Source organism: Canis lupus, chromosome 9 (assembly GCF_003254725.2).
Source record: "Canis lupus dingo isolate Sandy chromosome 9, ASM325472v2, whole genome shotgun sequence".
In the NCBI taxonomy this organism is placed as follows: Eukaryota; Metazoa; Chordata; class Mammalia; order Carnivora; family Canidae; genus Canis; species Canis lupus.
This window is the reverse complement of record NC_064251.1, coordinates 7914489-7940566: the sequence shown is the minus strand read 5'-3', so window position 1 is coordinate 7940566 and position 26078 is coordinate 7914489. Positions and strand designations below refer to the sequence as shown.

At 46.8% G+C, this 26078-nt stretch overlaps 1 protein-coding gene across 9 annotated transcripts in view; it reads right to left on the bottom strand.

Annotated features, from left to right (window-relative positions):
* SLC39A11 (solute carrier family 39 member 11) overlaps nt 1-26078 on the bottom strand; it is a 406549-nt gene that overhangs the window by 127953 nt on the left and 252518 nt on the right. For all 9 annotated transcript variants that reach the window (XM_049113949.1, XM_049113948.1, XM_049113945.1 and 6 more), the window contains one exon: nt 9672-9842. In XM_049113949.1, the coding sequence (XP_048969906.1) occupies nt 9672-9842 (171 nt within the window). The remainder of the gene's footprint in view (nt 1-9671; nt 9843-26078) is intronic.

The window sequence follows — 26078 nt, the reverse complement described above, 5'->3', positions numbered from 1 at the left end:
ATTATAAACAGATGACTCCATCACTCTCACCTGGTCCCCAGTGTCCACTGTAACCAGAGGACAGCATTTTTCAGGCCAGGTATGGGGATTTGCCCAGGACACAAAGAAAACTGGAGACAAAAGAATCAAATCGCACGTGCCAATTAACGAATAACGTCCCTCCTTTTGAAATGGAATAAAGTATAGCACAATAGGTTGTAAAAGGAGGGAAGAATTCAGATAATGAGACCATCAGAATGCACTTCATTCTTATCTCAGCAGCTTCTTAGCAGCCAAGGGAGAAAAGAAAAGTTAAACACAATAAATTATGAATATTGTTTCCACAAAGGAGGCAAAGCTTTCTCAGGGAGTGCATTCCACAATAAATATCTTATTTGGGAGCGCTGGGGAGTGAACTGGGCAATGTCCTCAGCCAAAGAAAGGAAGAAAGAAAGGGAGTAAAGAAAGGTGATAACAAATTCTGTAGTGATTTGCATGTGACAGTTAATATCCTTCCTTTGAAACCCGATTTGAGGCAAGAGAAATTGTTCTGTAAGAGGGATAAATTGGCAGGAACCAATGTGCTGTCTTGCTCAGGGGACGGGTGTGTGTCACCCAGGGGAGAGGATGACAAGCTCATCCTTGGAGCAGCTCTTTCCACTCCCGACATCTGATGAGCCCGCTGTGGATTCCCCACACAAGCTGCCGCCGACCCCTGTGCTGTCTCGCATTCCAGAAATAAGAAGTCAGGTCAGGACCAATGGGAACAAGATGACGCCATCATGGGGTGACTCTGTACTACCCTTAATTCATATAAAAAATTAACTACTTTTGGGACACCTGGTGGCTCAGTGGTTGAGCGTCTGCCTTTAGCTCAGGGCGTGATCCCAGGCTCCTGGGCTCAAGTCCTGCATTGGGCTCCCTGCATGGAGCCTGCTTCTCCCTCTGCTTGTGTCTCTGCCTCTCTCTCTCTCCGTGTCTCTCATGAATAAATAAATAAAATCTTTTTTTAAGATTACCTATTTTCAAATTTTGAAATTTAAGGCATTTTATTTGTAATATATGTTTGACACACCCCATACTAACAAGAACAGCTGTCTCGGGAAGCAGGTTGCCTCCCCTAAATAGAACTCAGCCCAAGGCAAGCTTGGGTAGGCTCTAAATAATTTGTGGAGTTGCATTTTTTTTTTTTTTTTTTTGTCCAGGGTTTAGAGCAGTGCCATCCTATGGAATTTTCTGTGGTGATGGAATTGTTTTATATCTGTGCTGTCCAATTGTGTAGCCACTAGCTAATGGCTACTCAGCACTTGACATGGGGCTCGGTTATGAAGAAAGACCTCAATTTCGCCTTTTGTTCAAATCTGATAAATAAATAACAGAGCATTTGGTGGCTCTGGGTCCTAAGCCTTTCTGACTCCACAGCCTCTGGTTTGTCTGTCCTGGTGGCTACTAGCTGCTGTATTAGGCAGTATAGGTCTAAAAGGAAGGAAAACCATGTTTTCTAGCTGATATCCACCTGGCCAGAGTAGAAAGAGGACTAGAATTTACCGGAAACTTTGAGTCTTAATACAAAAATATGTTCAATTTCTCTTGCCTTAACTCTTTCCTTTAATTTACATAATAGGTGGGAGGATGACATAATCAAGTCAATGTGGAAATGAGTCTTGATTTTAACCCCAGTCTTCGTGCAGCTTTAGCACATAACTCACATGATCTGAAGGCCAGTCGGTAGGGAAACGGCATGGGTCTATATAGCCTGTGGCAGGGGTTGGCAGTGAATCTGAGTGTCACCCCATTGCTTTTTTGGAGGTGGGAGGCGGGTGGAAATCCTGCAGGAATCCCAGAGCTAACAATTTCACCTTCGGGGTGTTTGTGCCAGTTCTCATGCTCAAACCCTATCACATAAGTGGGGAGCATGCTACCAGCTTCTGCTACAGTACACACCCAGGAACGCAATATGCTGAGCAAAATGTCATCCCAGACAGGAGCCTGAGCTAATTATAATGTCAGGCTTCCCACTGAGACACAGATAATTAGAGGAGAATATTACAGTGTTTTCTGACTCCTGGGGTAAATGAGAAGTCTCTTCAAATGTAACCTGCTGGAGCTAGAAATTAAAGTGGTTGGAGATGTTCCATTGGGAGACCACCAAGGCCATTACCAAGCCATCTTTCAGGATCAGAGCAAAGGGAAGGCAAAGCAGGAGGGAGAAAGGGCAAGGTGAGTGAATGTGGTATGAGAGAGTTAATATCTTTCAGGTCCTATCATGTTCTAGCCCCCGTGATGCACACGTCACAGCAGAGGACATGGTGAGTGACTCTGTTGGTGGCCGGCACTGTCATCTCACTTAACACAGAACCACAAGATGGATATTATCTCCACTTTACAGCCAGGAAAACTGAAACTCCCAGAGGCTTACGTAAGGTCACCCACCTAGTAAAGCATCTGGTGGCTCGAGGATCTGCACCCTGGCCTTTCTGATTTTCAGTCCTGGGCTTGTCCCCTTTCCCCTCATCACCCTCCTTGATATATTGAAGAGCTGACGATCTGCTTGGGTCCCGGGCGGTCCTCACTCGGTGGAGGTGGTGGTGGTGGCGGCGCCAGGTGCGTGGGAGCCGCATGGGTGCCCGTGCTACACGCGTCTGCCAAGCACCCACAGAGGTGATTCACGTTGCCCCCGCCAAAACCTCCTTGCTGAACTGAGCCGCGGCATCTGAAGTGCGCATCACACCAACACGCCAGTGTGGTGGTGCTGCACACATTAACATTTAATGTGGCAAGCTTCAAAAAATGAGAAGCATTTCCTGAACTTCTCTGTGACTGGCTCTGAAAAAAATGTTGTGATCCGCCTGGAGGAAGGAAGCCTGGCTCACCAAAGCCAAAGGCAAGCTAGAAGCACAGGAGGGACGGAGCATGAGTCCGGCTCTTCCTGGGCCCGCTCTCAACCTGGAGCACCCTCTTTGGCCTCCCTGGGTCTCGGTTTCTAAAATGCAAAACGGGGGTACAAGTATCTCCCTCCCAGACGGAGGACGCTTACAAAGGCCCCAGTAAGTGGCAGCCTCTAGCGTGAGCAGTGGCCTTTGTTACCGCCAACGAGCTGTGGCCTTGAGTGCTCAGCTTACTCATTACCTGAGCCTGGGTCTCTGGCTGCGCAAAACACTCCTCTATAGTTTCTGGGAGCAGAACAATGTGAAGGAGAGGCTGTTGCTTTGGTGATTTCCCTGGAAAGGACCCTCATGACAGAATTTTCTGTCCGCATTTTGTCCCAGAAACATGAAGAGTCGGAAAGCTGTTCTTTCTAGCTCTTGGCTCCTTCCTGCAAGGCCTCAGTGCTGCCCCTCTGAAGCTGCTCTTGCAGCACGTGGAGCCCACACAAGGGTAAAGTGAATGTCCAGGCATGTGCCACCCAGAAGCCCTGGGACCTGTGAATGCCACCTTTCATGACAAAGGAGACTCTGCAGGGAGGACTGTCCTGGACGGTTGGCTTCTCTCTCTCTCTTCCTCTGCCCCACCCCCTGTTCGTGCTCTCGCTCTCTCTCTTTCAAATAAATAAATAAATAAAACTTTAAAAAAGGGGGGGGGAGAAATAAAGAGATTAGACACAGAAGAAAAAGCAATGTGACCATGGAGGCAAAGACTGGACTTAGGTGTGGTCACGAGGCCAGAGGGACATCTGCCTCCAGAAGCTGGAAGAGGCAAGAGCAGACTCCTCCCCGAGAGAGGGAGCACGGCCCTGCCAGCGCTGTGATGTTAGTTAAATAAAACTGATGTGAGACTTCTGGCCTCCAGACCAGTAAAAGAATAGGTTTGGGTTGTTTTAAGCCACTGCGTTTGTGATCATTTGTTACAGCAGCCACGGGAAGTGAATACAATCCTTCGTTTTGTTTCCAACCTGTCATTAAACAACCCTACCAAGATCATCTCAGGCATAAAGGAATAACTGTTACTTTTACCCTTTTTTGTGTGTTTTGGGGATTAGGGATGTTGCGGTGGTTAGGTGATTGGAGGTTCTCCTTCCAAGACCCATTTTTGTCCTATGAGTCATTCACTATAGGTAAGCTGGTAAATCTCACAAGAACATGAAGAACATAAAAGTCATCCACAACCCCGGGAATACCCAACCACTGTTAATATCTCAGTGTGTAAATTTGTGAGGTGTTGTTCCTCGAGGGAGAAAAAAAAGCCCTTCTGATTAAAACTCCAAGCATCTCATGTAAAGCCATGAAATGGAGCCTAATAGGAACCGTCAAGGAAGACAAGCCAAATAATTAAAATCAACTACTGTGCTGTTCTGCAGACACAGGCAGCGACCCTAGCTCGCTCTATGTCACAGCAACAACCAGCGAAGTGAACTTGACTCTTGACTCTAATGAGAGGAAAATAAAAAGCCTGTGACTCAGCTCATCTCTTCTACGGATTTATAAATCAGTTCAAATACAAAGGAAAGCTTTCCCTGTCCAGGAGGCCCTCAAGAGTTGAATGCCATCCCTTCGCCAGCCTGGTTGGCCAAAAGAGAAGGGGAACTGGGACCCCTGGCTCTCGAATGATACCCCCTCCTCCTAGGATGGAGGCTAGATACCAAGTGCACCGGTTATTCCACATGCTCGAATAGATTTTCAGCTTCAATATGTAATGTGAGATCCTAAAAGGAAGATGGCATGGAGCTTCTGGCAAGAAGCTCCACCTATGGATGGGCGGGGGAGGGCAGGGGAGAACCTATTTGAATAATCCCCATTCAGAGTGATAGGATCACAACAGAAGCAGACACAGGATGAAGCATGGAGTCACAAAGGAAGGGATGATTAACACTGTTAGACACATGAAAGAATATTGTACTATCTGTATTATTTTTCACAGAATCATCCAATGCCAGGGCTGAAAGGAATCACAGTGATAATTTAACACATGCGTGCACGCATACACACACACCCTGAATCACCCAATAGAGTAGTGTTTGAAGGCGATAACCTCTGGAATATCCCTTTTAAGCTCTAAATTTAACTTTTTGGCATACAAAGCCATGCGATAGAGCACTGTCAAGACCATAAGCCACTCATGAAAAGAGATTAGTAGGGACTCGATTGCTAGTTGATTTTTAATTCCACTCAGACGCAGAGAGGGAGATTGTTTTCTGAAGGCCCAGGAACCTCTGGAAGGCTCAGAGCCCTTGAGCCTGCACGATGTTGCATGAAAATCGCTCTAAGAGACAATGATCAAAAGGCTCCGGAGTTGCTTTCCCAGATAACATGTCACTTCCTCAGGAGATCGTTTTCCGAAGGACTCGTGCACCCCAACCTGCCGCCAATGCACACAGGCCAAGCCAGAGAAGGGATGTGGCATACAGAGGAGCAGCATCTCCGTCTGTGGAGATGCTGTGTCTACCCCACCAGCCGGAGGGGCTCACGTCTGATGGTCTTCATCAGTCATGATGGTTTCTTCCTAAAACATTTAAACTGCTTACACGACTGTGTGTTTGTTTCTTGAACACGGGATTTCTTCTCTGCTCTGGGGCTGCGGATGGTCTTCGTGGGGCCCGTGCATACCCAGAGCTGCCCGTAGGATGTGTGTTAGGGGGCCCCCCTGCTCTTCCCACATTCATAAGGACAACTGTGAGCCACAGAAGTTTAAGAGCACATCCGTCCTTGCACACGCCTATTAAATGTTAACCCAGCGCTCTGGGTGTGTGTGCATGCGGACCTGTGTGTCCTTGCGTGCCGGAAACCTCTGGAGGATGGGACACTTGCTAACAAGCTCTCCTTTTCACTTTCACATTAAAAGTAAATAAATAAATAACAAAATATCCCCAGGACATGTAAAACTGAACTAGCAAAGACAAGAAACTTCAAAAAAAAAAAATCAATTATCCTTTTAGTCATTGTGAACAGTCTATCTTAAAACCCAGAGTCTCGGTGAACGTCAAAGCTCTAGTTAAATTTTTAATAAACCATAAAGGATAATGTTAAAAAAAAAATCCCTTCAAAGGCAAACTGGTGACAGACCAGCTCTTGATACTGTTCCCATCAAAGGGCAGGAAGCTGCTGCCCGTAACTATCGGTGAGCGAAGTGCTCTTGACTGGAGTTAGCAGCCCGGGGCTCCGGGGATGGGCCCCACCAGGGCCTTGGGAGACTCGGCTACTTGCAGCGAGACCCTGGTGATGTCATCCTGTGCTGGGGCTTTCGATGACAACTGTGCCAATCAGTGATTCACATCTGGTCCAGACTTCTCTCTGCAGCCCAGATTCTGCTCCCCACTCCGAATCTGTACACCCAGCTGCCTAATCAGCACCTCCACTTGGATGTCTGCCAACAACCAAGCCTCCCAGTGCAAAACTGGGTTCTTGAGATGCCCTTCTAAAACCTGCCCCCTCGGGGTCCTTCCCATCCCAGTGGGTGGCAACTCCATGCTCGCAGCCAGTCAGCCCTGAAACCCCGGGGTCCTCCCTGGTTCCCATCTTTGTCTCACAATCCCCCACTCTGGTCTGAGCTGCCCCTGTTCACAGACCGCATTCCTAGAGTGGCCTCTGCCCAATTTCCCGGTGGCCGCCCACACCCCTCCTGGGTCCAGTCTGAATTCAGCACCTAGAGAGAATCATATGCTTCTGTGTTCAAATCCCTGGGGTGGGCCCATCTCTCAGAGTAAGAAGGAAAGTCCTTACAATGCGTCTGAGTTCCACCTGGAGCAGGGCTGACCCCTCTGTCCTCACTTTGTGCCTTTCCCTCCCACTCACCCTGCTCCGGCCACACGGGACTCCTGGCTCCTCCTCATAGGTCCAGACATGCTCCTGCCTCAGGGCCCTTGCATTGGCTGCTCCCTCTGCCTGGAACATTCACTCTGCCCCAGAGAACTGGTTGTCTGACTCCAATGCTAGGTCTCAGTGAGACCCCCCTGGCCACTCTTTAAAATTACAATTCCTTTCTGTAACAACTTGGATCTCATCAGCCCTGCTGGACGTGTCCTTTTTTTATAGCACCAACCCCCTTGAACATAACATACAAGCCAATTGTTACTATTATGTTGTCTTTCTGCCCTGCTATAATGTTAAGGATAGGAGGCCAGGGATCTTGGTCTGTTTTATGACTGATATAACTCAAGTACCTACAACTCATTATTAAAATGCAATTAATTTTTTAAAAAGGCAAGACTAGGGAAGAAATTTCCCTTTGAACTTCTCGAATCCAGACAAGCCAGGTCACGGGCCGTTACACTGGGCTTCTGATGAAGCCGACTCAGTTGGGGTTCCTATGGGCCACTCAATCCTCATTTCAAAAGACGCTTCCACATTCACCATAATAGGGACATGGGGTGACCATGAACTTGGGAAAGCCAACGATCCAGAAGAAAGTCTATTGTCAAGCCAAAAGTAACCTTTGAATCTGTGCTGATTGGGAATCATCAAATCATCCCATACACCTTCCTGCTAACACTTTTGTTTCCGGTCCTAATCTGAGCTCTCCCTGAGGTCAATAAACATTGAAAGATGTGAACTCTGACCCTCCCCAACCTTCTGTCTGAATGAGCCAGGAAAGAGTCCCAGCTGAGCACACGGGAACACAGAAGGGCAGTGGCAAGTGAGAGATAGGAAGACCTCCACCAGAGGAAAGCATATTCCCGGCTTTTCAAAGCCCAGCGCAATGAAATCTGGGTTTAAGAGCACTTTTGCATTCTTCAGGGAGACAGGGAATCCCCACGGGACACCTTGAACCAGTATAGTTGTCTTATTTGACTGTCGACCCACTGGACACATCTTTATTCATTCTCAACTGCTCAGAGAAGGAGCCTTGAGTGGCAGAAAGAAAGCTACTATTACAACTGAAAAGATAAGAACCTTCTCTTCTCTACTGATGAGCATTTCCACAGGTTGAAGGTGACTATGGAGGTTTTTCAAACTGCCCTCTGCCAAGCCCTTGGTCTTCCAAGCTTGCTAAGATTCTGAGGCTGACTGTGGCCAGAACCACCTGCCAGGGCAAAGCCGTTTTGGTCACCTTTGTGCATTGGGGTCCCACATAAGACTTCAAGGAATACTGAACAGCAAGCTATAGAAACACCAAGGAGTTTTCCCATGGCCCAAAAGGAAAGAGCCAAGAGGGAAATGAGAGAAATATGCTGAAGAAAAATTGGGGAGCAAACCAGCCTACACAATCAGATGATAGAAATTCCTAAGACCAGGATAGAAATAATAAGGACAGAGCTTCCCATCGAGCGGAAGACCTGAGCTTTAAAATTGACTGGAAACAGAGGGCCAGGGTGGCTCAGTTGGTTGGGCAGCTGGCTCTTGATTTCGGCTCAGGTCATGATCCTGGGGTCCTAGAATCAAGCCCCATGTCGGGCTCCACACCCAGTGTGGAGTCTGCTTGTCTCTCTATCTCTACTCCTTCTCCTGCTCATGCACATGCTTGCTCTCTCGCTCTCAAATAAGTAAGTGAACAAAATCTTTAGAAAAAAAAAACTGATTGGAAACATAGTGTTCTAGACAGATTGAGTATATATTGGAATCTATAACATATCAAAATTTTCATTCCTTAATAATGACCCCCTCCCCCAGCCAAAAAAAAAAAATCTTCATTGCATAAGTAGAAGAATATCCAGCTACCCAAGGAGGAATAAATTGGGTTTGGCCATGGCCTTCGTTCCCACAATATTGAAACCGGAGGGTAGTGGAGCAACATCTACACGAGCTTCGAAGAGAAGAACATGCCTCTAGCAAGCTTTCTCTGGTTGAGTCACTGCCCTGAAACAGGGTGACGAGCTGGCACTATGATATGCAAAGGGCTCGGATCATATATCACCCAGGGACACTCCCTCAAGGGAGGTTATTCCTAAAACTCAAGTGCTAGCGCAAACAATGATGGATCAGATAGCTGAAGAACTCAAGACTAGGAAGTCACAGCAGAAAGGAAGGACATGAGTGTTATTAATGCTAATAACCGCTACCATTTTCCAAATGCTCATGTGGCCTAAGTACTGCACCAAAATCTGTGTCTCTGTGTGTGCGTGCACGTGCTATAGCATCTTATTTAAGTATCAAAATAAATGCAATTCATTTTGCCAATAAAGTCCTGGTTATCTCAGTAGTAGCTTTATGCCCGTTTCACAGATGGGAAAAACAAGGCTCAAAGAGCTTGAGCAGCTTGTCCAGATATGCTAGCAAGTAAGTGGCAGAGCTGGAATTCCAAGATGTGACTCAAGGAGTTCCTGAGGTTCCCTCAATTTGTTGTTCTAAATAATATCTTTATTCTTTTTTATGCTTATCTGTGTTTTCTAGTTACTCTAAATGAAACACTATTTTTCAGTTAGAATGCCAACACATTTTGTTCAATTAAAATAAATCCAAAGATGCAAAGCAAACTACCGCAGCATGCTAAAAAAGGATTCCACTGGGCAAGGGTGTTCCAGACAGGTGCTCCGCAGGAAGAAGGCAGGTAAGGCAACCAACCACCTGTGCCAAACTCTACGGAGCTCACTATTTTAAAAGAGCATTAAAGCAGAACCAGAGACATCCCACACTTATTATACGAGGTGCGCCCCACAGCAATGATGTGAGTTAAAAATGATGTCAAGAAAGATTTGCATTCTGTCCCTGAGCCTCCCCGCTGCAAAAAGGACCCAAGTCACGTTTGTCGGTGCCCCTCTTCTAGCCAGGCAGCGAGGCTGACAGAGTGACTCCCCCCTCAGGCAGGTGGCCGGACCTCACCTGGAATGTTGTGGATGGTGATGGCCAGGATGAGCAGTGCGATCCTCCTCCAGCTGCCGCTGTTGGGTTGCATCGGGGTCCCCCGCGGAGGCTCGGGGACTGCAGGGCCCTCGGGAAGGCTGGTGGCCACAGTCTTCTTCCTCTGATAGGCCTCGCCGTTCTCGCTCTTGTCTGAGCAAAGAGAGAGAGGGACAGGGAGAGTACTTTGAAACTGTGCACCCTGGTCCTTGGGCAGGTAGCAGCAGAAGAAGCTCCCCCGCCCCCCACCCCGGGAACTGGTCTGCTTCCTACCTTCCTAATGGACCTTCTGTTCCTCTCCTCCTCCCTCCCTTCCTTTGCTTACTCATTCATTCGGCAAACACTCCCTGAACAGTGTTCAGTGCCCAATGTACAGGGACCAGAAAGGATTAAAAAAAAAAAAAGATGAAAGTGGGGGCACCCTAGCAATGCTTACCAAGGAGAAGCGACACTGAGGAGTGGTTAGGAGCTCAGGTTCCGGAGCCCGGCAGCTGGGCTCACTCCTGACTCGTCCACTTATCAGCTGTGTGGTGCCCAACAAGCTGTTTACCCTCTCTGTGCCCTAGTTTCCTGAGTCATAAAATGGGATAATGACGGTACCTATCCCATAGGGGAGTGTAAGGATTAAATGAGAGGCCGCAGGCAAGCACTTAGCTGCTACTAAGTGCACAGGTGTGGACAGTGGTGGCTGTCACACATCGTGGGTGACCCCGCTCTCCTGGTCAAGCCGCTTCATGGGGACCCATCCATATGCCAGGCCCAGCCAATCAGATTCCTTCCCCGGGGATGGGGGTGGGTACTGGAGTGGGGACAGGCCCGGTGATTCAAGTGTGGATGCTCAATCCAAAAGGTCATATACCAGCAGCCTGACGTTCCACGCAGGAAGGGCACAAGGAAGCATTGATGGGTGATAGACGGAAGCAGGTGTACCACCCAGATAGACACACAGACAGATGGACAAATGGCAGCCTGGGTGTCACAGGACATTCTGACCCTCACAGGCTGACTAAGGTACCCAGCCATGATTTCATGAGTTAACTGGCTAACCAGGCAACCCTCCTTGCAAACCTTCCCCTTGGAGGATATATTTGAAGGGTGTCGTTTCATAAGCCCAGGTTATGCCAACTACCCACGGTCTTCTCCTGGGTCATTTGCTCATTCCTAACGGAGGCAAATCGCCTGGGTCTGAGGCCAAGCACCCAGACTGTGGTGATGCTCAGCATGGGATGCAACGGTGGCTTCCTGGAAGAGCAGAGTCTTGAGCAAATTGCAGAAATGAGGTGGCACGAATGGAAAGGAAAGTCTCTCCACCACGAGTGAGTATAAGAATCCGCAAGTCATAACTCAGAGGTCACAGACAGGACACATGAATGTGTTTTTAGGATCCCCATCCTGAGTAAGGCACCCATTCATCCCAGTTCGGGCCCACCATCCTGGGGGGATTACGCGTGTCCCTTTTCACTCTCAAAGTGCCCTGGTTTGGAAAATAAACAATGTGGCTCCCCCGGCTGTGGGAAACAGCAGAAGCTTGACAGATGCTCTGCTGTGTCGGGAGACACAGTTGCTGAACTGTGGCGGTTCTGCTTCCCTTCTCCATACATTTTCCACTAGCAGAAGAATTCTCATCTCTAAGCTGGAAGTTGCAGAAAATTTTTTCCCAAAGTCAAATTAAGAAACAACGGGCAACTGTAAGGACCCTGCTGGCCCTGACCAGGGGCCTCTGGAGGTGCCTCCCCTTACTTCTTTGGCGAAAGGCAAGGTAGGGGTGCTCACCCTCTCAGATGCTTTGGTTAAAGACCAGTCTCTCGGGACATCTGGGTGGCTCAGTGGTTGAGCGCCTGCCTTCAGCTCAGGGCATGATCCCAGGGTCCTGGGATCGAGTCCCACATTGGGCTCCACGCAGGGAGCCTGCTTCTCCCTCTGCCTGTGTCTCTGCCTCTCTCTGTGTGTCTCTCATGAATAAATAAATAAAACCTTTAAAAAAAAAAAGCAAGACCAGTCTCTCCCTATGCAAACTTGATCCGGTCTTTTTTGCCCTTTTAAGATGAACCCGTCAAAGTGAACACTACTTTATATTTCCAAGACAGGGAAAAAAAAAAAAAGCAAAAACAAACAAACCAAAAAAAACCCACTTCTTTTGAAAATCATTTTGTCTTTGTTCACTCAAATCCAACAGGTAAGCGTGAAGAGGAAGCAAGTGCCAAAGGGCAGGTTGACTCAGGCTGCCCCAGATCCCAACCTGTTCTCTCTCATGACAGCTGAATCTCAGTCCCCAGAGAGAGGAGGCACCTCCTACGGATCCCCCCAAATGCAGGAATGACAGCTGCCCCCAAGTGTCAGAGGCCACAGCTCCCATAACTGGCCTCTGGGGACACTGATGTCTCAGCTGCAAGGCGATTCCTCCCAGACACTATTTGCACAGGATGAAGCTAAACACTCCTTGTGCAGTCTCCACACCAAGTGTGTTCGTGTGTGTGGACACACACAAGCACGGGATTGTTCACCTGGCACCCCACATATCACACAGCCGTCGTGCACGTTTGCACACGTGTTTCTCGACACCCACGGGGGGAATTTTTTTACACCTTTTAAGCTGACAATACTCGATGACTCAGGCTGCAGAGGCTGGTCAGAAAACTGAAGTACACATCTGGGACCTCGAATCCATAAAAGCGCAAGCAAAGCAGGCCCGAGCGACACCCAGGAACTAAGGCATGGGGTGGCGGAGGGTGCTCGCCTTCTTCCTGGGCCAGTCGGAAAACACCACCAATTCCTTGGGCTTCCTTTGAGGGCACAGACCTGACCTACCTCTCCAGTGGGAGTTGATGGGGTTGGGGGTGGGGAGGCCACTCTTCCCTTTGGGATTTTACAATTTAAAAGAGAAGAGACAGGGATGATATGAATAATTCCTTTCAATCTAAGGGCAGAAATGTAGACTCTCCGACAATCTCTGAATTTTGTCAGGGTCACAGAAGGATTGGACTCTGAATCTCCTGCAAATAATGCACAGTGAGCAACGGAGATGGGGGCACCATTAGGGAATTCCGGCGGCATACTAGTGTTTAATAGGAACGATCGAGAAGCAGAAAGAGCTGTTAATGGAAGTAGAGCTGCACATTCCGCCTTGGGGCCCCAGCGTGTGAAAGCTGCTGTTGGTGCCTCCCCTAGTGGGACATGGGCACAGGAGGGGGGCGGTGAACACCTGACACGCTTGTTGAAAGCAAATAAGCCACCATTTGGTAACAGCCTCTAATGAGCCTGCAACGAGGAAAATTAGTCCAAATAAATCACTACAGAGACTACGGATGCCTCCTGAGCAATGAATCTTCTCACCTCTCCTGGCAAGGCAGGTCCAACCACTGCACACCAAGAGTAGAACACCAGCGCTGTGGGCAAAGGATGACCACCTCGTGGAGGCAACTGCCAAGCCCGGGAGGGGGCGATGGGGTGTGCCAGAGTGACAAGAACCTGTGAGATGTGTTGAGAGGGGAAAGGTCTGGACACTCAAAGCAAGAGTTGGCAAAGAGGAAGGACATTTAGAGATGGAACAGCCCATGTCGGTTCAGAAACGCAAAATGGCATCAGTGACATCCAACTAAGCCCTGGTACTAAGAACTTTTCCTCAATCCTTCCGAAGGCCCCAAAAAGGAGGAGCTTAAAGAGCTGAGAGGTGGAGATAACTGGTCCCAGCCCCACATCACCTGTCCTAGATGGATTCAGGAGCCAAGCCAGGTCTTTGACTCTAGAAGAGACCTCTTAACCAAGGTCCTGGTGTTGACTAGGGGGCAGAGGGGTAGAGCGGTGATCTGCCACGGTGATCTGAAGGGTGGTGAGAGTAGTCACTGCCATGATATTTGGGGGCTTGAAATCCCAGATGTTTAGCTTGGAAATGTTCAGGGTGCAGAGAGGGTCTCATGAGCTTGCATCCCATGACCCCAGAGGTGGGAAAGGCCCAGTGGAAATCTCCTGTCCACAGTCATTACCATTCATAGACAACCTGAAAAGGATGCACGGAAACAGTGTTTCATAATAATAGCTCTACTATTTCCAAGTGTAAAGCAGCTATAAGTAGAAAATAGTTATTAACATCAAGCAAGGAACACGGGGTTTACAATTCTTTCAGGAAAGTAGAAGAAAAGACTTCAAAGCTCCCCATTATCAAAGGAGTTTTTTTTTTTTTTTTTTTTAATTTAGGCTCCAGCATCTAAGAATCTACACAAAGAAGGGACCCACTGCTGGGGCCAGCTGGTTGTCCCCCAGTTTCATCTTTCCTGGGGAGGCACAGCACTGCTGCATTTGAGAAGGACCGGAGGGGAACAAACAGACCCATCGGAGGCTCCCTCTTCCCGCTGAATCACAGGGTGAACTTATGTGACACATTCACACAATCATGCGTGTGATTCTCATCCCAACACATCGTATCATAGAGCAAAGCCACCCCTGGTCTGGCGGGCACAATCTAGGCTACCATCGTGAACCCTGTTGCCTTGGGGAGGCCCTGTCCCCTTCAGGGTTTGACCTTCTCTCCAGTGAAGCAAAAAGTGCTGACATCTCTAGATCAGTGACTCTAAATAAACCATTTTGAGTCAGCAACTGCTTTTGAAAGTAAGGTGGAAGCTATGATCCTCTCTCCAGAAAAAAAAAAAAAAGAAAAGAAAAGAAAAAGAAAAAGAAAAGAAAACAATACGGGGCACCTGGGTTTCTCAGTGGTTGAGCATCTAGATGCCTTTGGTTCAGGGTGTGGTCCTGGAGTCTTAGGATTGAGTCCCACATCGGGCTCCCTGAATGGAACCTGCTTCTCCCTCTGCCTGTGTCTCTGCCTCTCTTTCTGTATCTCTCATGAATAAATAAATAAAATCTTTTTAAAAAAATTACGACTTTGAAAAAATTTTTGAATCCTTCTGGCTTCAAGGACTTCAGACCAAGAACATCATGCAAGACAAACGCTACATTAACCCTTGTTTTCATAACCCATGGGCCTGGTCCCTGCAGGGACACAGGATGTTTGCTGTTCGTCTGATGATGTAACCGGCCAAATCTAATAGGGCCCAATGAAGGAACCTCCGCCCCCAGTGAATGCGGCAACACTAATTAACAGATCACCAGCCATGAGAGCTTTAAAAACATCCCCAAGACATCAATGGAAATGATTTGGTTGGATTAGCACAAATGGGCAAATCCTCCTCTGCTGAGCACAGAAAACTTCAAACCTCTGGAGAAGTGTCTTCTTTCTAAACTCCATTTACAAAACACAAAATGAAGAGTAGTCAGTGTTACATATTTACGATGTACTATACATGCACAAACAAGATCAAAAGCAGGGAGAGGGGAGAATTTAACTATATTTTTTCTTTCTTCTGGTTTCCCAGAGAATCACTGATTTGCGGGAAGAAATTCAATTATTGTCACGAGTGTGACAGTGCTTGTGAAGAATCTGGTTCTGTTTCTTTAATCATTTCTGGGATTAGCATGACTTCCTTTACGTAATTAATGCCGAATGTGAACATGAAATAATGACTCGACATGGGTTAGCATCAACCGTGGCACATAGAGGAGTCAAGGACCATGGAGGCCCTTCCTGACAGTCTGAAAATTTAAGAAGGAGCCAGGTGGTTCTCCCAGTCTTGACAGATGACCTTTCAGCTCAAAGACATCCAGAACTAAAGGCTATGACTATTTCTAAACCTATCCACACTCATCCATACTTTTATAAAGTGGTAGACGTAACTGGATTAAAGAAAAAGTCCCCAATATCCTCACCACACTGGCTGTCATTTGTTCCTACCCCTTGTCCAGTTCATGCACATTCATGTTTTGCATATTTGCAGTCAGTGCAAATGGTGAAGAGAATAGATGGAGGATTGCACTGCCTGCCATGGGATGTGGCTCTGTTAACCATGAGATCAGGGCTCTGCCAACCACAGGATGTGGCTCTGTCAACCATGAGATCAGGGCTCTGCCAACCACAGGAAGTGGCTCTGTCAACCACAGGATATGGCTCTGTCAACCATGGGATCAGGGCTCTGCCAACCATAGGATGTGGCTCTGTTAACCATGAGATCAGGGCTCTGCCAACCACAGGATGTGGCTCTGTCAACCACAGGATATGGCTCTATCAACCATGGGATCAGGGCTCTGCCAACCACAGGATGTGGCTCTGTCAACCATGAGATCAGGGCTCTGCCAACCACAGGAAGTGGCTCTGTCAACCACAGGATATGGCTCTGTCAACCATGGGATCAGGGCTCTGCCAACCATAGGATGTGGCTCTGTTAACCATGAGATCAGGGCTCTGCCAACCACAGGATGTGGCTCTGTCAACCACAGGATATGGCTCTATCAACCATGGGATCAGGGCTCTGCCAACCACAGGATGTGGCTCTGTTAACCATGAAATCATGGCTCTGCCAACCACAGGATGTGGCTCTGTCAACCATGGGATCAGGGATCTGCCAACCATAGGATTGTGGCTCTGTCAATCATTAGCCATAAGGCTTCAGGGGGATGCTGTCTCTGTGTCTCAGTGCTTTTGTGTTAAAATGGGTTTAATACTCCTAACTTCTTAGTAAGGTTTCTATGAGAACTAAAATGTGGGTAAAGTGCTTGGCACAGTGCCTGGCACATAAAAAGCACGGTTCATGTCAGCGATTCCTATTGATTACACATCTTAACGTACAGTTTCATATTCTACTTCTTTCACTTAAAACTAGAAATATTTCCTACATATCTCAGCCTCTGTGACTCTAGTGTTTAAAGCCTTGAGGGAATTTTGCTTAGTTCTGAGCCCATCGTTTGCAAAACCATCTCTTTCTATGCAAGTTTGAATGGCCACTCTTACCCAGATGCTAAAAGAGGCAGTGCCCCCGTCTTGCCACACGGGGGCAAACTCCTTCTGCTCCCTCCCGCCCAGAATGGGCACCGGCCCAGGGAAAGTAACTTCTTGACCGCAGGCGCTCACTGTTTTATGGCTTCATGATTTATATATACCATGGAAGCATAGGGCTGACCTATCCCAGGAAACACCCCAGCATGTGAGGAAGGATTCCTATCGCAGACAGGGAATCTTAGTGCAATGATCGTTGAATCTTGCACGTGGCCAACAACTGGTTAGCTAACATTGAGCTGAGGTGGAGCTGTACGGCAGGTGCATTTTACAAATGGCAAATGCAGGGATATGCCTTTGAAGATAACCATGAAAATCCTCTTCATGTATCCATCGCCCTCTTTCTCCTCTCCACTATCTTTTCAAAGTGATTTAGGCTTCGAGTTCCCAGAAAGAGAGCGGTGTTTGTTGCAATGGTAAAGCAAATTTAATGCTTGGCTTTTGATGTTCTGGGGGAGGGGCAAGTCTTGGTGGTTTAAGGGAGAAAAAGGATGTTCAAGGGGTTAATCTTGACTCTTCAACATTTGTTTTTGCCTCAAATGCCATCTTTAGAACCCATTGGGCACTTGAGACATGACTCAGCTGTGAGGAACTGGGAAGGTTTGGGTGCTGGAGGCTTGCGATGGAACATGGTCTCTCTTTTGATGGAAATAGGATAGCCAAGATGATGCCCCTGGGAGAAGTTCCCTAGCTTTCCTGAGCCCCCATAAGGCTACTCATCCACGAGTGTCCTTAGATTCTCCAGAAGCCCTTGGAAACGCCAGCATATAAGCCGCGAATGTGAAGTCCCTGCATAAAGCCAGCAGTATGCCATTCATTTAAATGGGTGGCTTAGTCTTTTAAGCATCTGCCTTCAGGTCAAGTCACGATCCCAGGGTCCTGGGATCAAGCCCCAAATCGGAGTCCCTCCTCAGCAGTGAGTTTGCTTCTCCTTCTGCCTCCGCCCCTCCCCCTGTTGCCCATTTAAGAAGTTTGATGGGCTTCAGTAGTCAAGGCAGGGCTGGCCAGCCATTAGACCCACCTCACCATGGGCAGGTGCTCCAAATACCATACTCTTGCCAGTAACCTCATTCTGACTACAAATATGATTGCATGTCAAGGCAACCTTGGAAACCCTAAAAATAAACAGAAGAAAATTTAAATCACACGTGATCGCATCACTATATATAATATATTATATATATATATATATATATATATATATATATATATATATATATATATATATGAGTTTGGTGCATTGTTTTCCATGTTTTTTTAAAAGATTTATTTATGTATTTGACAGAGAGAGAGCACAAGCAGGGGGAGTGGCAGGAAGAGGGAGAGGGAGAGGGAGAAGCAGGCGCCCCTCGGAGTAGGGACTTGATCCCAGGACCCCAGGATCATGACCTGAGCGGAAAGCAGATAGATGCTTTACCGGGTGAGCCACCCAGGCGCCCCCTTCCATGCTTTTTCATATGGTTTTACGTAACGGAGATATCATATGATACAACTGGAGACTGCTTTTTGTGCTCACTAAATATAACATAAGCATTTCTCCCCTGTGATTGAAAACTCTTACAGGCATTTCAAGCAATACAAATTATTATTTGCATTCCCATACTGTTGGGCATTTAGGCTATTTCTAATTTTATTTCTATAAATATCACTGCAAAATCTTTCACCTGTATAAACAATCAGGAATTTGAACAAAATTCCCAGAAGTGGAAGTGTTGATCAGAGGGCTGTGATACATTTGGCTAATTAATTTCCAGAAAGGCCATGCCATTTACGCTCCAGTGAGTAGAGTTTACAAGTTATCATCACAGCATTTCTTCGTCGGCATGGGTATTTCTCATTTAAAAATAAATATACTCTCTTACAAAGGAAATGACATTTCCCTTAGTTTGTATTTCTTTGGCTACAGGTGAGGTTGAACATTTTTAAGGATTTTAGGCATATTTCTTTCCTCTTTTGTGAAAGGTCTTAAGTCCAAACAAGGCCTTTTTAATGATACATGATTAGTTAATTCCTTACAGACATGAGTTATTTTCCTGTGATCCACTTCTGCTTGTCGACGGCCAATGAGAGCAGCAGGTGTTTTCGCACGCCAGACTGATATATCCACCTGGCCAACTTGGGGCTCTAGCCTCCATTTTTTTTTCTTAAGATTTGTTTTTTAAATGATAGAGAGAGAGAGAGAGAGAGAGAGAGAGAGAGAGAGAGATAATGCAAGCATGAACAGGGGAAAGTGCAGAAGGAAAGGGAGAGAGAGAGAATCCTCTAAGCAGACTCTCTAAGCCTGATGCAGGGCTTGATCCCACAACCCTTAGATCATGACCTGAGCCGAAACCAAGAACTGGCTGCTTAACCCACTGAGCCACCCAGGCACCCCTCTAGTCTGCATTTTTAAAAGTTCCTCTATCATTTCTCAAGACAGCATAGTGCCTATAAAAAAAAAAGGAGGGGTGCGGGGAGGTCATTTCCTTCGTTTCTGCTCTTAGCTTGTATGGTCCTGAAAGCTACTTTTCTCTCAAAATGAAACACCACTTTTTTCTAAAGCAGGGTATGTGAGAGCTTCTCTTACTTCCCTCATCTTCTTTCTATCTAACGACCCCGGGATTCTTGTGAGCAACACTGCAGTTCTGCAAACATTCTATATGAGGCTGTACAAACTGACCACACTCTACTCTGGAAGCAGCCACACGCTGAGTGCAAAACTGTCCAAGGAGGCATTGCACGGGTCGGGTGTAATCCAGGGCAGGAAAAGATTCTAATGGAGATGAAGGAAAGCTCATGGAAAGATAACTGAAGCATTTATTAGGCTCAGTTACTAATCTCTGAGCAGAGAAGCATCTGGAGTTTAAGAAATATGATGCAAAACTTATTTACAATCTCTGATAAATGGAGACAGCTCTTCTAGTTACATTCTAAAGATCCCGAGCCACACAGTTATCAGAGGGATAAATGCTGCCTGGGTCAGGTGGCTGGTTTGATTATCTTGTCTTTTCAGTCCATCGTTCCCGGGCACTGAAAGTAATCCACGCCTCACCTACGATGCTTACAATTAAGCAAGCTACTGCTTGGCGACAACACAGACACAAACAGATCTGTGTAATTGGTAAAAATTAAATGTACATCAGAAGAAGAGATGGGTTCACTCTTAGCGAAAAGATTTCTCATCTATTAAGCAAACCACTCACTAAAACATGGCTTGTTCCAAATATCTAAAAGGGAATAATTTCTACTCTTGGTCAAGGGAGCCAAAATCTCTAATAAGATTAAAACATCCACCTACCAGGTCAGCGCTTCTGCTTTGAAGGCACAACCAACCCATTAATCAACATGAACTCATTCCTGGTAAATTGACTGTGGTCTAAAAATAAATCCCAAGTGGGCTCCAGAGCCCTCTCTCTGGCTTTCAGCCCACCCTGCATCATGTGTGTGCTTAGCACAAATGCCCCCGTGGGAAAGAGATCATGATAGCTTTGGGGGAGTCACCAGAGAAAGACATTTGCTGCAAAAAAAAAAAAAAAAAAAAGTCCCAGCATGGTCATCAGGGCATTCTGGAGAACACCAGTGCTCATCAGAGCTTTGCAAAGGACTCTCAGCCGACCACAGAAAGATGGGAGCCACACACTTCACTGAATGGTTGTCACTTATCAAATCAGGGAGGAGGCGTCCAGGAGAAGAGCACCCATTTCAGGGCTCATGTCCAACAGCCAATATTAACCTAATAGTTGTTGGGCTTACTTTCCCCCTTTGAGGTAATGCTGTTATATCATCCTCTCTAATTCTGAGGATGAAGATTACTACCCTAGACCACTGTATCTCCAAGTCGGAGGAAAGACCATCCATCACTGGGTCACGGTGGGAGATTATAAAACACCAACTCCTGGAGCCCATCCTGGAGCTCCTTGATCAGAACCTGTGGGAGGGGGGCCCGGGAATCTGCCATGTGCCCTCTCTCACCCTCACCCCCAAGGTGATTCTGATATAGATTGAATTTTGAAAATTAATGGTTTAGATCGCATAAGTACTACTTAATCCAGGTATACTTCCTCACTCTCCATATTTACGTCACTCCAAATATTACTGCCCAGTTAGATGTATCGAGGTAATACACAGGGATAGACTGGATCCTTAGTTCTATCTGCGGACCTAAGAATACATATGACTCTGCCAAACAGTGGGGAAGGCAAAGGAATTTAAGACTAGAAGGTGAAAAGTCATCATATTGTCTTGATAGAAAGCTTCATCTCCTTAACAAATGACAATCCTATTTTTGACAGGATATGGTCCGTTGTCATAAGGAAAGACAACCACCAGCCAAAGAATTGAGAGAAAAATTAATTCCCTAAAATCAAGGTACCTTCTCATCTTCCCTGGGTCTCTGTGGGGTCCCTGTAGGGTCATTGCAGGGTCTCTGTCGGGTCTATGCAGGGTCTATGTAAAGTCTATTAGGGTCTATGCAGGGTCTCTGTCGGTCCCTGTAGGGTCTATGCAGGGTCAATACAATGTCTCTGTGGGGACTATGTTGAGTCTATACAGGGCCTATGTAGGGTCTATGCAGGGTCTCTGTGGGGTCTATGCAGGGTCTGTATAGGGTCTCTGTAGAGTCTATGCAGGGTCTCTGTAGGGTCCATGCAGGGTCTAGAAGGGTCTCTGTGGGGTCTATGCATGATCTATGCAGCACCTCCATAGGGTCCCATAGGGTCTATGCAGGGTCTACACAGAATCTATGTCTATATAAATCCTCCGTCTTTTTATATCTCCAACTTCCTCTCTTGTCGTAGGATTTAGTCACCAGGAACCGAACCTGACCCTAACAAGGAATGCTGTCAGCTGCTATATCCAAGACAGCACACATGTGCCAGGGCTAAGAGCACTATAGTCCACAAACTACTAGAGGAAACAAAATCTTCCTCTTGCCACAGGCCATGCAACTGAATGGAAAACACAGTGCGAATCAAAGTTCCCGTGAGACTCACATTGCACAAACATTTCTGGTTTGAGGGACTTTCTTTCTTTTCAGGATACAAACAGTTGACCCTGGCATGCAGGGTAATCATGGGAGATAACAACATGGAAAGGAAAAGATAAGCATAAGTCTGAGGATTTATGGTTTGTTGTCTTTATTACAAGAAGGTCAGAGAGCCAAGACTTTATCTGGATGCTAGGGAGAATTTAAGTCCACGTCCATGTTCAACAGGGAGAGTCTATCAGGCACAGGCCTCAGTGAAGGGCAACAGAAGCCATGTCAATTAACCAGAAGTATAGGAGGAGGGGGACTCATGGAACCAACCGCAGAAGGCCACAGTATCCACCCTGGCACCCCAACAGAGCTAAGGGAGACCAGGACTCCTGCTCCACCAAAATGCCACCACATACCCCTGTGGCAGCACTTCTGTCCTTAGTGCTGGCCATCAAATGCCCCAGCTTAGGTCCCTGGCACTGAATTCCAGTCAGTCCTGCCAGAATGTCTTTGCTATCAGACCCAACCGACTGGCCAAGCCAAGGTCAGCTCTAGCTGCAAGAGAGGCTGGAAGCCCAATTTCTATCCTGAGAGATAGGCTCTGTCTTCCACCAAGACTCCCAAAATTGGAGGAAGGGAGATTCCCAAACATAGTCAAGGAGTTCAGAAGCTAAGCCACTGGAGGGGGAGAAGGAGGGAGAGAGGGAAGGAATGAGTAGGGGAGACTACCACAGGGGAGCCTTATCCACATCCTTGGACACCCATGTCTTTGATACACTGGTCTATATGAAATTGGCACCAAGCTTCCTGCTCTCTTTAGAAAGCCACAATTAAATGAATTAAACCATGGCATAGCATTCTCAGGTCAACTCTATCCCCAGTTTTCTGTATATAACCTTACACAAGTCCCAACCTCTAAAGGTCTTAGCTTCTTCCAATGGTAAATGAGCTCACTAGGTAAACTTCAGGGCTCCTTCCAGCGCCGAGTCTAAGCTCTGCCACAGCTGACCTCCATGATCACTCATCCAGGGTGAGTAGGAGCGAGAGAGGCTATTTCCAGTGCAAGAAACTCCCCAAGATGAGCTTCAGGGGACGGCACGTTTGAACTGTTCATAAAATGAGAACATTCAGTACGTGAGGAGCAAACTCATTTGCCCAGAATCGACTGCTCTTTGTACCCTAAAATGAAAAGCAGTATTTCCCCCCTTTAAATGTATTAAAATATTCTCTGACAATACAGGAACTCCCCATACGTTATAGGAAATGCAGAAAATACTGATGAGGGCAGAAGGAAACTGAACTAAAAAATCCTTCACTGCCCAGAGAGGACCACCTTCATAAAAATCCTGACAATCCTCTTTATATTTATACTGTATCCGTAGAGATGAGACACACATATTTAGGTGGATCCTGCAGTTCTGAAATGTGACTTCACGTAGCAGTCAAGTGCGAATATACTCCAGATCATAATATGTTCTCCCAAATACTGGCTCTCAACCAAATTTCCATGACCTGCTAGAGGTAAGGTGGGGAATAGTGTAGGATTTTCCAGTAGCCCAGCAGAGAGCCAAGAATATACACTCAAGACTTGTTTCTTATTAGAAGAAGAGATGGGGGGATCCCTGGGTGGCGCAGCGGTTTGGCACCTGCCTTTGGCCCAGGGTGCGATCCTGGAGACCCGGGATCGAATCCCACGTCGGGCTCCCGGTGCATGGAGCCTGCTTCTCCTTCTGCCTGTGTCTCTGCCTCTCTCTCTCTCTCTCTCTGTGACTATCATAAATAAAATTTAAAAAAAAAAAAAAAAAAAAAATTTAAAAAAAAAAAAAAATAAATAAAAAAAAAAAAAAAAATAAAAAATAAAAAAAAAAAAAAAAAAAAAAAAAAAAAAGAAGAAGAGATGGGTTGGGATCCCTGGGTGGCTCAGTGGTTTGGCGCCTGCCTTCAGCCCAGGGCATGATCCTGAAGACCCGGAATCAAGTCCCACGTCAGGCTCCCTGCATGGAGCCTGCTTCTCCCTCTGCCTGTGTCTCTGCCTCTCTCTCTCTGTGTCTCTCATGAAAAAATAAAATTTTTAAAAAAGAAAAAAAAGAAGACGAGATAGGTTGATTGTCCTAATCATTTCAAAGTCCAACACAACCAGTTACCTTCCAGGTCTCCAGTGAGCTTTGGGGCAGAGAGTAATAAAAGCTAGCCGGGCAGGAATTATAAACGGGCACTTTACAATTGGCTAAATGTTGGTTGTTGAACTTGTGAGGGTCAATATTTATTGTTCTGAGACTTCCGTGATATAAATGTTATCTTCGGGGTGGTTTCTGAGCCTTTCCTTCTTCAGGCTCAATTTAAATGCTATGTTAGAAAGCACCTGGGTGGCTCAGTGGTTGAGCATCTGCCTTCAGCTCAGGGCGTGATCCCGGGGTCCTGGAATCCAGTCATGCATGGGGCTCCCCGCAGGGAGCCTGCTTCTCCCTCTGCCTGTGTCTCTGCCTCTCTCTGTGTGTGTCTCATGAATAAGTAAATAAAATTAAAAAAGAAAAAAAAGAAAAAAGAAAGAACATGCACATGGTGGTGTGCAGGGGTGAGGGGGGCAGAGTTTCCTCTGCAGCCTGGCCTCCATGATATTTAGCTATTTTCTCATGGATCCACTTGCTTAACTGTCTGTGCGCATGTCTACCACCTGCTGGGTCTGTGAGCACCGTGAGGGCCTGAGTTCATCTTGCTCGCAATTGTGTCTACAGTGCCAAGCACTGAGGAGGTACTTAATATTTGTGGAATTTAAATTTAAATATTTGTGAAATGGATAATGGAAGCCAACGGTGCTCTTTCCCAAAAAGATGCCCACACGTCTACACAGAGCATTTTGTGCATATTTTCAGAGTTTATGGTTTTATTTAGGGTTAAGACCCTCGTTCTGAAACATCCTATCCATTGACAGACCAGCATTTATTTATCCAAATGCCTATCATATGGACACACATCTCGAGGGTCAGCGAACTTTTTTGGTAAAGGTCCAGATAATAAATACTTTAGACTTTGTAGGTCATTCCATCTTTCTGGCAAACTATTCAGCTCTGCCGTTGGAGCACCACGGAGGCCAAGACAATATATAAAGGAGTTGGTATGTCTGTGTTCCAGTAAAACTCTTTTCACAAAAACACGTAGCAGGCCAGATTTAGCCTGCAGGCTGTCCTCTGCTGGCCGCTGATACAGACTATTAAAAGCAGGATTTTTAAGATTTCTTTAAGATTCCTATCTCTTGGTCATCAGTGGCCCTCATGAGAATTGTTCCAAAGCTTTTCTGTTCCCCAAGGGAATTAATTATCTGGATCCACCCAGCAGCTGGTGTGGATAATCCAGCTACGTGTGAATTACCACGGAAGTCACTGGTCAGCTTGGCTAACTCGAAAGAAGGGTCCAGAGAGTGACCACCAAGACAGAATGCCATATCCTATGGGGAAGGCCCCCTCGTGGTGTCCATACAATGGTTTGCCTTGACCTTTGCAAGCATTATCTGTCCTCTCCCCCAAAACTCTGAGCTTTGCATCACCCATCCGGACCAGCCTGGCTGGAAAAACCAATGGACCAACCTGAGTTCAGTGCACCTGGATTTCCAGGAAACACTGTGCAGTGGGTGGAACCAGACAAATCTCACTGTAGACTATTTCTGCAGACTATTAGAGGTACCTCCTAACAGAAGACACTACTTTGACCTCATCCTCACCAGGGGACAAAGAAAAGAAAAAAGAGGAGGGAAGAGCAGTTCCATAGACAGTAGATGACAACCCAAAGAAAGGACAATCTAACTCTCAAAGGCTCATGTGATCACCAACCCTGCTGTGACACAGGGCGGACCAAGAGGAGGACCTCAGGACATTGCCTCATGACCTCCTTTTCCTCCCTGATTCAGGTTCAACTATCACTAAGTTCCTATTCTGCACCACACAAGACCCCATATGTATAGCCACCTGGAGAAATTTTATCTTTTTTTTTTAAGACTGATTGATTGATTGGTTGATTTATTCATGAGAGACACACAGAGAGAGGCAGAGACACAGGCAGAGGGAGAAGCAGGCTCCCTGCGGGGACCCCAGTGCAAGACACGATCCCAGGACCCCAGGATCATGCCCTGAGCCAAAAGCAGATGCTCAACCACTGAGCCACCCAGGTGCCCCAACTTTTTATCTTCTTTAATTCTAGAAACAACCCTATGAGGTGGGTTCTTTCAAATCCTATGTTACAGGTAAGGAACTGGTTAGCTCAGCGACCTACCTCAACATTTTCCCTTTCAACTAGCTGCCCAGCCATTCTTCCCAGCTCTGCCTCCTTTATGGAACTGACTGGTCTACTCCTTGTTGGGTGGTGTATGAAATACTTCTTCCCCATTCCTGTTTCCATGAGGAGGAACTTGCCCCTAAATACATCTGGCCTTTTGTTCCACACTCCAGACCTCCCCATGGAGACAGTGAGTTTCTTGAGAGATGAATGTGAGGGCCATGGTGCCCCACTTCTGGCCTAGGCCTCTATGCTATGAGGTTCAGGAGTCCCCTCGTGTATC